At 43.4% G+C, this 14,201-nt stretch overlaps 1 protein-coding gene across 4 annotated transcripts in view; it reads left to right on the top strand.

Annotated features, from left to right (window-relative positions):
* The window catches only part of SAMD4A (sterile alpha motif domain containing 4A), a 240,429-nt gene that overhangs the window by 183,039 nt on the left and 43,189 nt on the right, over positions 1–14,201 (top strand). For 3 of the 4 annotated variants that reach the window (XM_077122585.1, XM_077122584.1, XM_077122587.1), the window contains one exon: positions 8,967–9,230. The exons of the other annotated variant lie outside the window; for it this stretch is intronic. In XM_077122585.1, the coding sequence (XP_076978700.1) occupies positions 8,967–9,230 (264 nt within the window). The remainder of the gene's footprint in view (positions 1–8,966; positions 9,231–14,201) is intronic. 4 annotated transcript variants of the gene reach the window in all.

Raw genomic sequence — 14,201 nt, 5'->3', positions numbered from 1 at the left:
AAATGCTGTTTCTCTGGGGGTAAAGAACCGTATGTTTTAAATGAAATATGTAGTGCCAAGTCAAAAATTCAAATCGTTATGTGTAATTACAGACCACAGTAAATCAATTTTACAAACACGGTACCGATCTTCCCGTGTTCCGACACCCGCAGGGTCAGGTGTGACGGGTTAGAATTTGGGAAGAGGCTGGGGGTGAAATGAAAGTGGGAATCGGGCTGTGGGAAACCTCAGTAGCTTGTCTTGAATCACATGGTGATTCAATCAAATATAATTAAGAAGCCAGGAGAGCCTACGCCATCCAATTGCTCTTAATTAACCAAAAAAAAAAAAAAATCATCTAATTAGCAATGTAAGCCCAAACTGTGGGGATTTTTTTGAATGGCCATTTTATGTGTATTGTTCCATTTGACATTTTGACAGAATGCTTTAATGAAAACAAGAACCAATTCCCTAATCAGTAAATTGCCCTGCTAGCTGTGATGCTAAGAATCTACAGTTCTCATTCTTTCATCAAGGAGCTAAGTTAAGAATTAGTCAGGACTACATAATACATCGCTAATTATTTATAACCCTTCTCCTAAGACTAGAAAGAAAAGAAGAAAAAAAGGCCTGTTTGATCAAAGCAAAGTTCAGGGTTTCACGCTCTGAGAAAGCCTGGCACCAGTCACGTGTTTGCGGGTGCTGTGTTGAGGGTTTGCTGGCTGGAGGATTTAGGCTCCCACGTAATGATGCCCATCCTTGCCTTACCAGTGGCTGTTGCAATTCAAGAGCCTCCTTTCTCTATTGTCCTGCAGCCTTTAAGCTCCTGCAGCAGTGAAGACCGTGCCTGCGGTTCAGCTCCAGACAGGAGTTGATGGGCAAGCTTTTTAAACATCCTTTGTTAGCCCCTTTCAAGCGATTTGTTGGCTCCTCCTCTTGACAGGTATTGCTCGCAATGTCAAAAGGACATCCTGTTGATATGTTCAGGGACTCCAGCCGTGCCGTCAGGACCGATGCTCTGAAGGGGGCTTGGTTGCTCAATTATGAAAAAGTCCTGACCATTTCCAGTTCCAAAGTTTGATTGACTTACGGGTACCCACGCTCAGTAGCTCAGTAGCAGTGGGGAGCCATTAAGCACAAGAGGGTACCTTGCATCCAATATACCTAAGGAGCACTTCCTGGGAGCACTTCTGGCTAGGTGTACAAGCTGATGTCACAGCAGTTTTAATTTGAGGGTTGTCTTTTGAGAAAGGGATGGGAAGGAAGTTTGGGTCGTCCAACATGCATCTTTCTGAATATCTTAACTCTCTCTCTTCTCTGAACACAGTGACTGAGCATTTTTTGGATGCATTGGAAAATTTAAAAGGGACTAGCTACTTAAATTCACTCGGGGCCTCTTGCTTTGACTCATTAATTTACTTGGTGTCATAAACAAAATGCATCAAATTCTGTAGTTTCTCTCTAAACTCCTCTCTGGAGTTTACTCTCTTTGTGGGTGGAAGTTCCATGGACAATGCTTAGGATTAAGGACATAGGTGTAACTATACGTATGAAAAGAAATAATTATACAAGAACCTAGAAATTAAGCCAATATGTAGAAGCTTTAGAAATGGGTGGATTGATCCCACAGTCCCTTAAATTGGCCTAAACATCAGCTTCAGTGATGCCAAATTGCTTCCATAGTTGATGTCATTGGTTCAGATGGAATGCAGTGAGGAGATTTGGGCAGTTTCCTATTAGGACCGCTTGATTTGAAGTTAAAACTGGGAGTGAGATTTTGCTGATTTCTATGCAAACTATAGATTGTCTTCCTGTCTAACTTATTTCGTAAATAATGACAATATGAAGTCAAACAACAGTTATCTGAAATAAATTTTCTACTGGATGGCACCCAGTTTTGCCATTATAGAAACTGACAAAAGAGGACAAATGAAATGTACCAAAGATTAATGCAGTAATAGAAGTCTGCCAGAAACGTTCTAATTTATTTCTTAAAAGCCCAAATGTTTAAGTGATAATGTGAAAGCAGAAACATACATCTTGGCTCTGCCCAAAGGCTGAGCAGTCTGTACAGTAATAAGAGCTGACACTGGTAAAAAGAGCGTATACTATTGGAAAAGCCTCTCCAGGTGTTTCTCCTGCATCAGAATGCTTTCCTTTCCAATACTGTAGGAAAATGAAATTTGATGGGGGAAAGAAGAGGTTTGGCTGTGTATGTCTGTCGGCTTTGTTTGATGATCTCTGTGGCTCTCTCCTTCTGCAGTTTCCATTTGTTTGGGTTTCTTTGGCTTAGGCGAGTATATGCTTTCTCTTCACAGAAGTGTGTGATTTCCTCTTGAGCTTGTAAGAAACATCCCATGTTTCTTCACATCTTTGCTTTGTAGCATGTTCTCTCTTCTTCCCCCAGAATGAGGTGGAGTCTGAAGTCTGTCTTGGCTAATCATCTTTTGGTGTCCAGATGTTGTGAGCCCTGATTTTCCAAGCCTTTGGACGATGGGGGCAGAGAACAAGCATGCAAAGTTGAGGCTTTTAACCTTCCAGATTTGCTTTTAATCTTTTCTCTGAAGCAATGATGGCAGAGCATGTTAATTTTAACCTTAGCAATTAATACTGCCCCACTTCCTCCAAATTAAACAGATCTGTACTTGGCAATAATTGTGACTTGTTTGGATTTTTTTTTTTTTTTTTTTGCATGATATCACTGATCAAATACTCTGGCTTTTTGTTTTGTTTTGTTTTTTATTAAACTATATTCTTGCAGCACTATTAATCTTTTCTTCCTCAAAGATTCCCACCACAGGGCCTCAGATTACTGGGTGTGGCACACAAAATCAACTAAAGAAGAGGAATCCAAGTTCTAATATCATTTCACCACTGAGCCTTGCTAAAATATTGGCTTTTTTAAAATAAAATTTAAGGAAATGCCAGGAATTTTTCATACAAGTGGTGTTAGCAGGACTCCAGTCTTTCAAAATTGAAAACCTTCAGTAGCAGTTCCTTACATGCCCTGAAATCATTGTTGTCAGAGGAAATCCTTGTGGTAGAATCTGAGCTATGCAGAATAAGCAGGTCTAAACCTAAGGGAATGGACAGAAATACTCCTCCAATTCCTCTGAAATTATAGCCTTTTTGTAGCTGGCAGTGGATTGAACTTTTTCCTTTTTAAATTTGATAAGTATCAAACTATCTCCTGGAGCAAAACTTAAGAATTATATGTTGTGAACCTCAGATTGGTGTAGTCAGCAAAGGTTCTACCAACACTTCTGAATTTCTTTTGGGTATAATTCTAGAAAATATTGTTAAAGTACACCATTAGCAACATAGAAGTAGAATACTCATGCTTTACCATATGTCTATTGATATCAACATGCCTTGAACTAAAAACACACAAAGTATAAATCACCTGAGTCATAGGGAACTGGCTAAGACCTAATTCAGCAAAATACTTCTAAGTTAATATTTTAAAATCATATACAAATGTTTGGTCTCCTCATTCTACCTTTTAAAATCCCTAAATTAGAATGACTTATTTTTGTTAAGTTTAGTTGGGTTCGGAATTGTATCGAATCCTAGCCCATCAGCATCTAGATATTTGAAAAATTCACAAAGCACAAGTTTTTCTGTGAGAAAGACATCTCGTTTGAATTAGAAATGAAGAGACTAGCTTTGGAAAAAAAAAGCTATTAAAATTGCAAATCATGTTGGGCAACAGTGGCTCAGTGGCAGAGTTCTCTCCTGCCACGCCAGAGACCCGGGTTTGTTTCCCAGAGCCCGCCCATGCCAAAAAAAATAAAAAGAAGAATTGCAAATCATGTCTATGTGGCTGGACTAAGAAGGGCATTTTGAGGGTGCAAAACCCAACCTTGGGTTGGAAAATGTGGATGAAAGTAGTAGAATGGAAATACCTAGTGCCCTTATTTAAAAGGAAGTCAAATTTCTGGCAGCTCCCACGGTCTAGATTCTAGACTCGAGAATAAAATGCTTAAACCCTGGAAATAGTTGGAAATACACGGTGGAAGCAATGAGGAATAACTGGTTGAATTTGAGGAGATAGGATAACTATGAAAACATGCAGAACTTTAAGCACAAGAGTTCCTAAACCCACCGACATTGCTCGAGAACGCTTCACTAACAAAGAGAGCGGAGAGCAATAGTGATCTCTGTTAAATGAGTGTGGGCTAGACGTAGTAGGCCAACACTATGTAAATCATTTTGAGCTAAGGACTCTGTTTTAACATATTTAAAAAATTGGGATTCCCTATAAAACAGTAATTATACTTCTAGTTTAAAAAGTGACAAAAAGATCTATGACTTCAACAACACTTAAGTTAATGAGTATTTTGTTAAGTCTAATACTTCTGTATACATATAAAAATCATAATTCAGCATTTTACGTACTAACAAGAGTGAGATTCTTAGAGCCTTACACTTCCCAGCAGCCCGTGGCCCACAGTTGAGGAATTACTGAATTATATTGTCTTCCAGGAGGCTTCCAGCTCTAAAGCGCTATGAATCTACGCTCATAACAGTAATTGTTAAAGCATAAATTGCACTCAATGTACAAGTTTAAGGAGAGCAGAGATCTTTGAGAGATCTCCATTAAGGTTTATTAAAATAACATTTTTGGTGTAAGAGTCACTTCTCTCCTTGGCAGTGAGGCATAATCTCACAGTGGAGCCAAGGAGATGGTAGACCAGTATCCCAAACCTTCATCTCTCCACACACTCTCTAATTTCTCGTATTAGAAGGCAGAAAAAGTAGTTGCACTTCATTTTCTTGAGACGTCTAGATATCCTGAAAAAATCTTTTCCTATACTTACTTCAATAATTAAAAATTGAGACAGAGTCTAAGTTGGTCAAAGGAAATGGGAAAGAAATTTGATTTCCAGGCTTTTAAGAAAATACTATAAAGAACAGAATCTACAGCCAGATATTGCATTTTCCCCTTTAAAAAAAAAGCATTGAAAGGGGTCTCATTGAAGATGCTTAGAAATGAAAAAGACATGGTAAGGTTGGATGAGGTCAGAGAAGTTAGCTGGCCTGAATGGTATAACAAAGTTTATAGCCTGATTTTAAGACCCTTTGCGTTCACATCATACTGCTCGACTCCTGGAGCAAGATTATTTCTGGCTGCTTTTTCCATATTCCAATTAGACTTACCTAATACTTATTGTTTACTTTTGGTTCACTTAAATTTATAAATGTTCCAAAAATTAAAGTGTCCTAATGACATATGTGTGCATCCATATCCATATATATATATACACACACACACGCCTACCTGAAATTTCTTGTAGATAGTTCTAAAAATATAAGCAATATTAAACCTATACTAGAATACAATATTCATTTAATTTCAGTTTCTCAACAGCAGAAGGGATACTGTTTCGCTCCTCTGGGTAATTTTTAACATGATTTTCAACATAATAAATCTTCTTGAAACATGCTGCCCCATTTACCCCCTTGCTATCATCAAGTCACAAATGCAATATAAATTTAGGACCTCAGTTTGGCAGTGCTAACTTGCCAATTTCTAATCTGTGCTGTGATCTTTTTAAAGGTATACCCAATTTTGCAGCATTTGAATGCTTTGGGGGACGCTAGAGTCTCAATGAAGCATTAGCCGTCTGCTACACAGCAGTCAACAAGAAAGAGCATTCAAAAGGTCTGTCTCTAGGTAAAGTCATTTTGGGGCAGTTAACACACTGCTGACAGGCTTCCCAGAAGTCTCTAGTCTCTGCTGTGTTGCTCTTTCCTCCCTACTCATAGGAAAAAGATTTTTTTTTCCCAGAATGTCCACTCCTCCCTTTATTTATTGCCACTTCAGATGAGTTCTTTAGGTTAAAAAAAAAGCAATGGAGCAACCACTGATACACAGCCACTGGCTACCTCATTAATTCCACAACTGTGTAGCCTGTTTTCTTCCAGGCTCTTTATGCCCACAGCGTTTATGATTTCTTCTGCCACTTTATGCCCAGCAGAGTACTCCAGCACAGCAGGGATCACCAAAATCAGCTTTGTGGGCACCAGTGGCTAAACCTGAAGATTCGGCGTCACCCCAAAGTGGAGCTGTTGGCAGGACATCGGTCTCCTGCCTCAGTCTCCTTTCCCTCAGGAAGACGAGCCTGGGCACCTGGGGGACTTCCTCCCACTTTGGGTGCATTTTGGAGAAATGAGGCATTTGCCTGGCACAACTTTGCTTTTAGGTGTGGCGTTCAGCCTGGCTCTAAACCCAGCCCCTTCTCTGCAGCTCAGAAGCTAGCATGAGGCCCTGTGCTGGTGGCCACATGGGATGACTCTCAGGTAAACATTTCTGAGATGGGTGCCAGCTGTGGGATTCCTGAGGCTCCCTGTTTGCTGTAGAGAGAGCCTTTAGTAGAAAATCATCGGGAACAAGCCTGGGCACCTCAGGTATAATTGATCTTTTTGTAAGGCACAGGCCATGTTCGTGCCGCATCTCCTGTGACTTCAGTCACAGGAAAATCTTTCAGACACAGGAAAATCTGAAGAAATGGGTGGAGATTTCTCTGAGCAAATCTCCATAAGCCCCGTTCATTCCCCCCGATCGCTGAGTTCCATCCTCAGTAGCTAGTGGATTCCTCTGACGCGGAGGCTTCCCCAAGGACACCCATGTGTGGTGAGGTAGCCTGGACTTTCAGGAAGCTTCGGGTGGAAAGAAGCAAACTGGCTTCCTCCAGACCAGCAGAATTCACGTTACTTAGGTGTTGTCGTGCCCTCAGCATTCGGAGTCGGAAGCGCTCCTTAGCCGTTTTGCCACCCAGAATTCTGGAGTCAGCCGTCACCTTTAACCAGCCTGGGTGCCGGGTTCCACCAGCCCTGAGCTGCACGGACCTACCTCTCCGGTAAGGCCTGTTGCTACGGTTTCAGGCTCACCCTGATATCTACTCCACAGAAAAAAACAAAACAAAACGTTTCCACTCGAGGCACACCCGCTGACGCCACCCCAAATATCCACCAGCTATTCTGAAATGATCATAGAGGTGCTGGAAAACAAAGAAGTCTGAGCAAGACCTCCCAGCACTCAGAGCAGCCTTAAAACTGCCCAATTTTATATGAATACTTAGGCATGAAATGGATTTTCTGGATGCCTGGCTTTGCTTCCTACTGGCTTCTTTCTTCATTTTTTACTGCTGCTTCCCTTTTTTTTTTTAATTCTTCTTCTTCCTCCCTACCTTTTTTTTTTTTTTCCTTTTTCCTTTACTGATTTGATCCAACCAGGTAGTAACACATTTTCCAGGAAACCCTTCTTCGTAGTTTCTTCTCTACCTTATTGAGTGGAAACGCAAGCTGTTTCAACCTGTTAGGGTTGTGTTTTTTTGTTTGTTTGTTTTTTTAAGCATTGTCCCCTTTGCCTATTTTTAAGGGAGAAGATCACTCCTTGCCTTTGACAGAGTTGACTCGAATTAGGAATCTGTCAGTTTACAAATTCTAAACTCTGCAGCTCTCTTTTTTTCCCTCCCGATTTGTTAATAAAGAAGTTTCTAGCCCTTCCGACTGTCTCCCCTTTGCGCACCAAGTTACCCTTCCGGCCACGTCCAGCCAGATGGAAACCCTGACACGGACGTAGGAGCCTCACCATTGCTTTCACTGACCGCCAGGAGCCTGTCCGCACTGCCGCTGCCTCCATACACACATACTTTTTGGAAAGACACCTGGCCTTTTGGCTCTAGTATTTATCTTTCTAAGTGGGGGCAGGGTAAGATATCTGCTGGCTCCAGTCTCTAGGTGCCTGCTGCCCCTCCAGTAATGCAGTTTAACCAAAAGCAGGTCACCTCACCATTAGGTTGTCTTGTCCTGCTGGCCGAAAAAAACACACACAAAACTTGATGCCAGCAGAGAAGTGCTAGACTGGGCTTGGGGGAGCAGATACCTCTTTGGAAGGGATAGAGCCTGAGATGGAATTTAATGGCTTCCATGAAAAATGTTTAAAAATGCATGTGGCTCAGTTTCCTGTGAATACAGCAGCAGTCAAAATAAACTGGACCTGTCAAGGGCGAATGCTATGAATGGGCTTATTTTGTGCAGTTGTCACTTTACACACCCAGAAAAACCAACCAAGGATAATACCGGCTCCTTCAGAGTTGATTTTGGTTAAATCCCTGCCTCGAATGACCTCAATTTAATTTGGCTAGGTACGTGAGTTTTTGTTGCTTTTTCCTAGTTTTTCTGGAAAAGAAATTAAAAACGGGGTCTACGCAGGTGTGGCCTGAACAGGCTGGTGAAAAACCATTCCGAGCTTCCTGAGAGCACCCCACTGGCTTCTGAATGAAAGCCTTGTTTCCTGGCAGTGTTTTCAATATAAAGTTTGGCATTCACCTGTGGAGTCGGGGGAAAGAGCCAGCGCTTTCACACACAGCGGCCCATGTCCCAGACCCCCGCCCCAGGCCCCAACGTCCCTTCTCATCTTGGGGCCCCTTGCCGAGCCTGAACCCCCCTGCAGAGGGGCTGGTGTCCTCACCCCTCGTTGGAAGTCACCTCGTCCAGCCCAGCCAAGACCCCAGGCCTGCCCTTCGAGAAGACCACCCTGGCGACATGGGGAATGTCAGTTTCTGTGAGTGTGTGAGTGTACGTGTGTGTATGCGTGTGTGTGTTTTAAATCATCCAGCACACGTTCTTTTGGCAGATGGCTGCATCGCCAGGCTCTCAAGCCCTGCTTGACTAAGGGCTTCCTGCTACAAACCCTGATTTCTAGAGTTAGAGCGCCAACCAGGTCCACACCCACCAAGGCTAAAGCCAGATGAGTGGGCAGTAGCGGGGGAGCCACCTTGGAGCCACCCCCCCCACCCACCCCCCCCAGCCTGCTAAGAGGGGACGCAGCATCCTTTGTAACTGCCCCAGAGGCAGAGCCCCTGCCCGGCCTGTGGCCAGTCAGCACGCTCTCTCAACGTTCCGAGGTATTGTGGGTACTTCTGTGTCCCAGGCAAAAGGGGGGGGAATAACCTATTTCATTTTATTTTATTTTCCAGTTCTCTCAGGCCAGGCACACCACAGCCCTTTGAAACGATCTGTGTCCCTTACCCCACCTATGAATGTGCCAAACCAGCCTCTAGGACATGGATGGATGTCTCATGAGGACTTACGAGCTAGAGGACCCCAGTGCCTCCCATCCGATCATGCCCCCCTGTCTCCACAAAGCAGTGTAGCCTCTTCGGGAAGTGGTGGGAGTGAACACTTAGAAGATCAAACTACTGCTCGTAACACATTCCAAGAAGAAGGTAGTGGTATGAAAGGTGAGTGCCTAAACGAGAAACCGCTGGGGACACAGTCCCCGCCTTCATTTGGGCTCAGAAGGGCAAAAGAGAGGTAGTCAGCCAGAGAGCAGCCTCCTGTCCCAGAAGGCGCGTGCGTTCCTGTCCAGCCCTTTGGGCTGACGGTGGCAGAAAGGGTTTGGATTTCCCCTCCTGGCTTCTTGCCAAAGCCTGGGAAGCAGGAACCAGAGTAAGAGAAGTCAATACCCTGTCTCTCTCTCTCTCCCTTTTTTTTTTTTTTAATTTAATGCACTGACTTTCAGACAATTAAATTAGTTACTGCCAACAATGACTAGCTCTCCTGTGGGTACACACATTCTACCTCTCAGCTTTCTCCCTCACTGCTGTAGTAGGGGAACTGTCCATAATTTAGCAAAACAAACCACAGGCCCTTTTTATTTAAGCTCTCTTAATGCTGAACTGCAGTAGTGCTTTATTTCTCTCTCCTCTTTTCTTTGATATCCAGAGAAACCTTTCAGCTCTTTTCGTTGCATCTGTTCAAGGGAACATGCAAATACCACTGAGATTTTCTGACAGTATTTTAAGCCTGATAGCAGATTTGCATATGCAGGCGCTAATGGCCTTTGTGTGCAGCGTAAATAAATGTTCCTGCATTGCCCAATAAATCTACCTTCTTCCAAGGATACTTATCCGGCGATAGATATCCAAATCAGCTATGATCCATTCAAAGAGGAAAATCTGTATTTTTAGACTACAGTTGTTCAAGGGCTGGGAATGTCCTTAGGGAAAGATGCTCATCAGTGACACACGTATAACAATTTTACATGGTGAAACAATATCCAGTTCTGCTTCAGGGGCTGAAATGCAGAAGGGAGGATCTGAGACTCTCTCTCCCTTTTTGCTGCTGCATTAATAGTCCCTGAAGTTTTGCTGAGTTTCCCTTGAGAATGATCAGAGCTGACATAGGAGGCTGTATATTGAGTCCCTCCCCTACCCGCCCCCACACACACACACACCTGGCACAGAAAGCATGCTCGAGACTGCCCAGGTGCCAGCTGTAAGAGAGCACCAGATTGAGAAACGGAGCCTGTGGACTCAGGAAAGGAGGCTGAGGTGAAATGGCTTCCCTGGTTTATTCTTAAATCTTCTCAGCTCCTTAGGCCTGTGCTGTGTTCCCAGGGTGAGTAAGATGTATCTTGACATTTTGCTCTGGTGATAGAAATGGGTCTTTAAATAAGGTATTTGGTCTTTAAAGGTATTTAACAGGCAGCAAAACCAGTGGGTCATTTGGTTATGGAGGGCATATGTCCTCCTTCTCTTTCACAATTTTTGAGGAAATGTGTCATGATTTTGGAGAACTAGCATAACCCCTGTCTGAGTTTATGCTACAGAATTGATCTTCAACATGATTCTCTGCTCAGGCAGCTAAACACGGGGGACAGGGGCAGGTGGGAGTCAGACATGCTCTAAGCAAGCCTGGCTTGGTGTCTTTGTCACGGGAGCCGTGGAAATGCCTGAGGGATCAAAGGACGTTCAAACAACCATTTCTTTTGACTAACTTCTTTGTGGGCCAAGTTCAGTGTCTCAACGTCATATTTCCAAGAAAGCGTATGTTGCAGTTGTTATAGGTATCTCTGCAGGAAGGAGGCATCAGCCTCTGTGTTAAAGGGAAGGAGGATACTGTGGAAAAGTCCTTCAGTGGGATACAGATCGCTCCCAGATGAAATACTGATTCCACTGGCTGGTTTTGAGAGGACTCTTTATTCCTTTTACTTTGTTTTCGCTCCTTTTTCTTTTTTGATATTTTATTGGTACCTTAAACCAATAACAGTCTTACAAAGTGGGCATGGGTCGGCTCATTGCAGGCTGGCATTTTGAGATGGGAAATGAATAAATTTCGGTTTGGGGAGAGAAAAAATGAGAGAAAATTTGAATAAATGTCCTATCCATGTTTTTGGATAGAAGCCAAAATATTCCAAAGCCCAAGAAATATCCTCTGCATAAACTTATTCAATGCTTTTCTTTAGAATTGATGGGTATTGTTTCCTCAGAGCTTCCTCGGGCAGAAAATGACTCAGATGAGATCTCATATCCAAATGTTCTGCAAAGGTCCAAGGCGTGTGGTCAGAAAAACAAGCTATTTGATGAGCGGAGTGTATAGAAGACCGTCTTCTATGTGTTTTCACCTTCTGCTGACCTACTGAACTTTCCTTCTCCCAAAGAATTGGATTGGGATTGAAAGTATAAAGTCGTGAGCAAATTCAGTGACCGAAAAACTAGTTGAAGAAAGGAACATCATGGATAATGAAGGATTCCATTTATGAGAAAAGTGTATTTGCAGTTCAGTTGATAAGTCACACTGTAGAACCCTCCACACCCCGAAACAATAACATTCCAAGTGTCAGGGGCTGTCTTTGCTCAACTCAGATGCCCCTCCCCAGCCCTGACATCAGAGGATCACCACTGATGACTCTTCTGCCACCAAAGATGACTCAAGATGGTCCTCCAGGAGAGTTCTGGAGAAGGAGCCCTTCACATAGCCCATCCCAAGAACTGATCATTTGATTCCCTGTCCAAGAGCAGACCCCAGATTCAGTTTCCCAATGTATCCATACTTTCTGAGAAAGAAAGTATGAAATCAAGTGAAGTGTTCTTAAAAAGAACCGGCTCTTCCTCTCGGTTCCACATTCTTACTTTCTTGTGACCCAAGCGCTTGGGCATCACTTGAGCGACTTGCCGGTACACCTCAGGATGCCATCATCTAATTGCTATTTCTCTCATATTTAGACGCCCAGTTTATGTAAGACAGCAAGGAATAGGTGGTAGAATTTGGAGGAGTTCCTAAATCTACAGGGATTGCATGGCAGTCCCCAGCCCACACCTTGAGGAAATCATAAAAAGTCACCATAATTGAACTTAATTTAGTGTGAATTCATCTTTCCTGTTGACAGCTTGTGCATACTTTGCTGAAGCGCTGTGTTTATTCGTTCCTTCTTTTTCATCTAGGTAGACTAGCCAGATTTGGCAACAAATTGTCCCCTAGGAATGTACCTCTTGGGTCAAGAGTGTGGAGTGAGTGTCATTGTCGTCCAACATTCTTCCTCTTTTTATCTGTCGCCTACGTGCATCTGGCCCTCTGTCTGTCCTGGTGTCAGAACACTGTGCTGGGGGTGGGCATTAAATTTTCTCCCAAGCACACCAGCTCCCATTTTCAGGATTAATATCCCCTACTTACTTTGCTTTGTTTTTCCTTTTGTGGTAAATATCTGTCAAAACAGCTTCAGTCTGTTCTGAAGATATCCCTTGGGGATAGGGATCGCAAACTAATATCTCAAACTAAAGAAAAAGTGTGATCAGCTATTCTACTTGAAATTAATCGAGGAGAAAATGGGAAACCAATCAGAATAAGAAATTTTCTCCTTTAAGCATTCCCCATGGAGGCTGCTAGTTATACACGTTTGGACAAAATATGTTGGTGTGGTTTCGAGGTGCAGCTGTCCTTGTTATTTTTACAACCTTCATTGCGACTTAACCCAAGGGAAAGATTCTTGATACTATCTGGGCTGGCATTCAATTATTATACCCTTATTTCTCTGGGCAACGCATGAGCCGACCATGTACTCTCACGTCTTTTCTTATATATAACCTTCAGCTAGCCAAGAGTTTAAAAAAAGGGGGGGGGGGGGGAGGCATTCCCATAATATCTGAGAAGGAAGAGAAACTATAAAAGAAAAGTCAGTTGGTGGAAGAAGCTTGTGTTATCATCACGTCCTCAGAGATGATAAATAGCCAGGGCAGTTTTCAATGATGTGGCGATGTTGTAAGGGAGCAGGTAGAAGAGAAGAATGACTGATTAACAAGTTCCACTTTGTCCTCACTCAAGTTAGTTGACTTCCCTGAGCATCTGCCGAGAGAGACTTTGGACTCTCTTCTGAGGAGACAGAAGTGAAAGCAATTATTCCTGCTGCAAGAGACTGCAAGCAGATACCTGATGCTGATGCTCTGGTGTGAAAGATGTTGTCTTAGAGACCTGTCCTGGGTGGTACATGCTCCAAGAAGGGTCCTCATTCAAGGTGGGGGAAAGTCAAGGAGAGCTCCGGGAGGAGGAGAGGCTCAGAGCTGAGGCTGAGTCTCAGAATGATGACAGGTCTGCCAAATACACAAGGCGAGAGAAGGACAGTCTATGCAAGACAGAACAGCATGTTTGAGGGCAAGGAAGCTTGGCTTAGTAGGCCCTGTGGCTTGAGTGTTATGGGCATATGGAAGAGGTGTCTGGAGAGGAAAAAGACAGATGCTACGCTTTGTGAAGGACTTTGGCTTTTATCCTGAAGTTAGCAGAAGCTGCTAAAGGAATTTCAGCGATAGAATGACCTGCTTCAATTTGCTTATTAGAAAAAGGACCCTAGTAGCACTGTGGGGGATCTATCAACGTGAGGAGGGGACACAGATTCTGGATTTGGAGGCCAGTTGAAGCTTGGGGGCTGTTTCAGTAATTGAGGAAGAAAAGAAGTTGGACCAAAGCAACTGGCAGTGAAAATGGAGACAAAGGAATGGGTTCGGGGATCTTTGTGAGATAGAATTGAGAAGGCTTCGTACCTGGCTGACTGTACACAGTGTTGAAGAGGGAGGAACTTAGGACAATGCTCAGGTATCTGCCTGGGGCATCTGGATGGCCCATGGTGTCATCTATATCAAATGGTAGATAGGAGGAAACAGTGTAGGGCATCTTGAGTTCAAGAACCTGTAGGACATTCGAGTAGAGGTGTGCAAGCCAGGACCACAATGCACCATGCTTTCCCTGGCACAGCTTCCCAGAGAGCCTTGGTGCCCTCTCCTAGCCTGCACAGATGTAGCATGGTGCTTACCTGTAGCAGAGTTCATTTGGGGGGATCAATTCCAGACATGTGGGTAGAAAAGCCAATAAACTGGGGCTTCTAAGGAGTGAGGCATTCCATGACTTTCTTGTAATTGCTAGTGTGAATGGAGTAGAGA

This window comes from Tamandua tetradactyla, chromosome 12 (assembly GCF_023851605.1).
Source record: "Tamandua tetradactyla isolate mTamTet1 chromosome 12, mTamTet1.pri, whole genome shotgun sequence".
In the NCBI taxonomy this organism is placed as follows: Eukaryota; Metazoa; Chordata; class Mammalia; order Pilosa; family Myrmecophagidae; genus Tamandua; species Tamandua tetradactyla.
The sequence above is the reverse complement of the archived record's forward strand: the minus strand, read 5'-3'. Positions and strand labels throughout refer to the sequence as shown.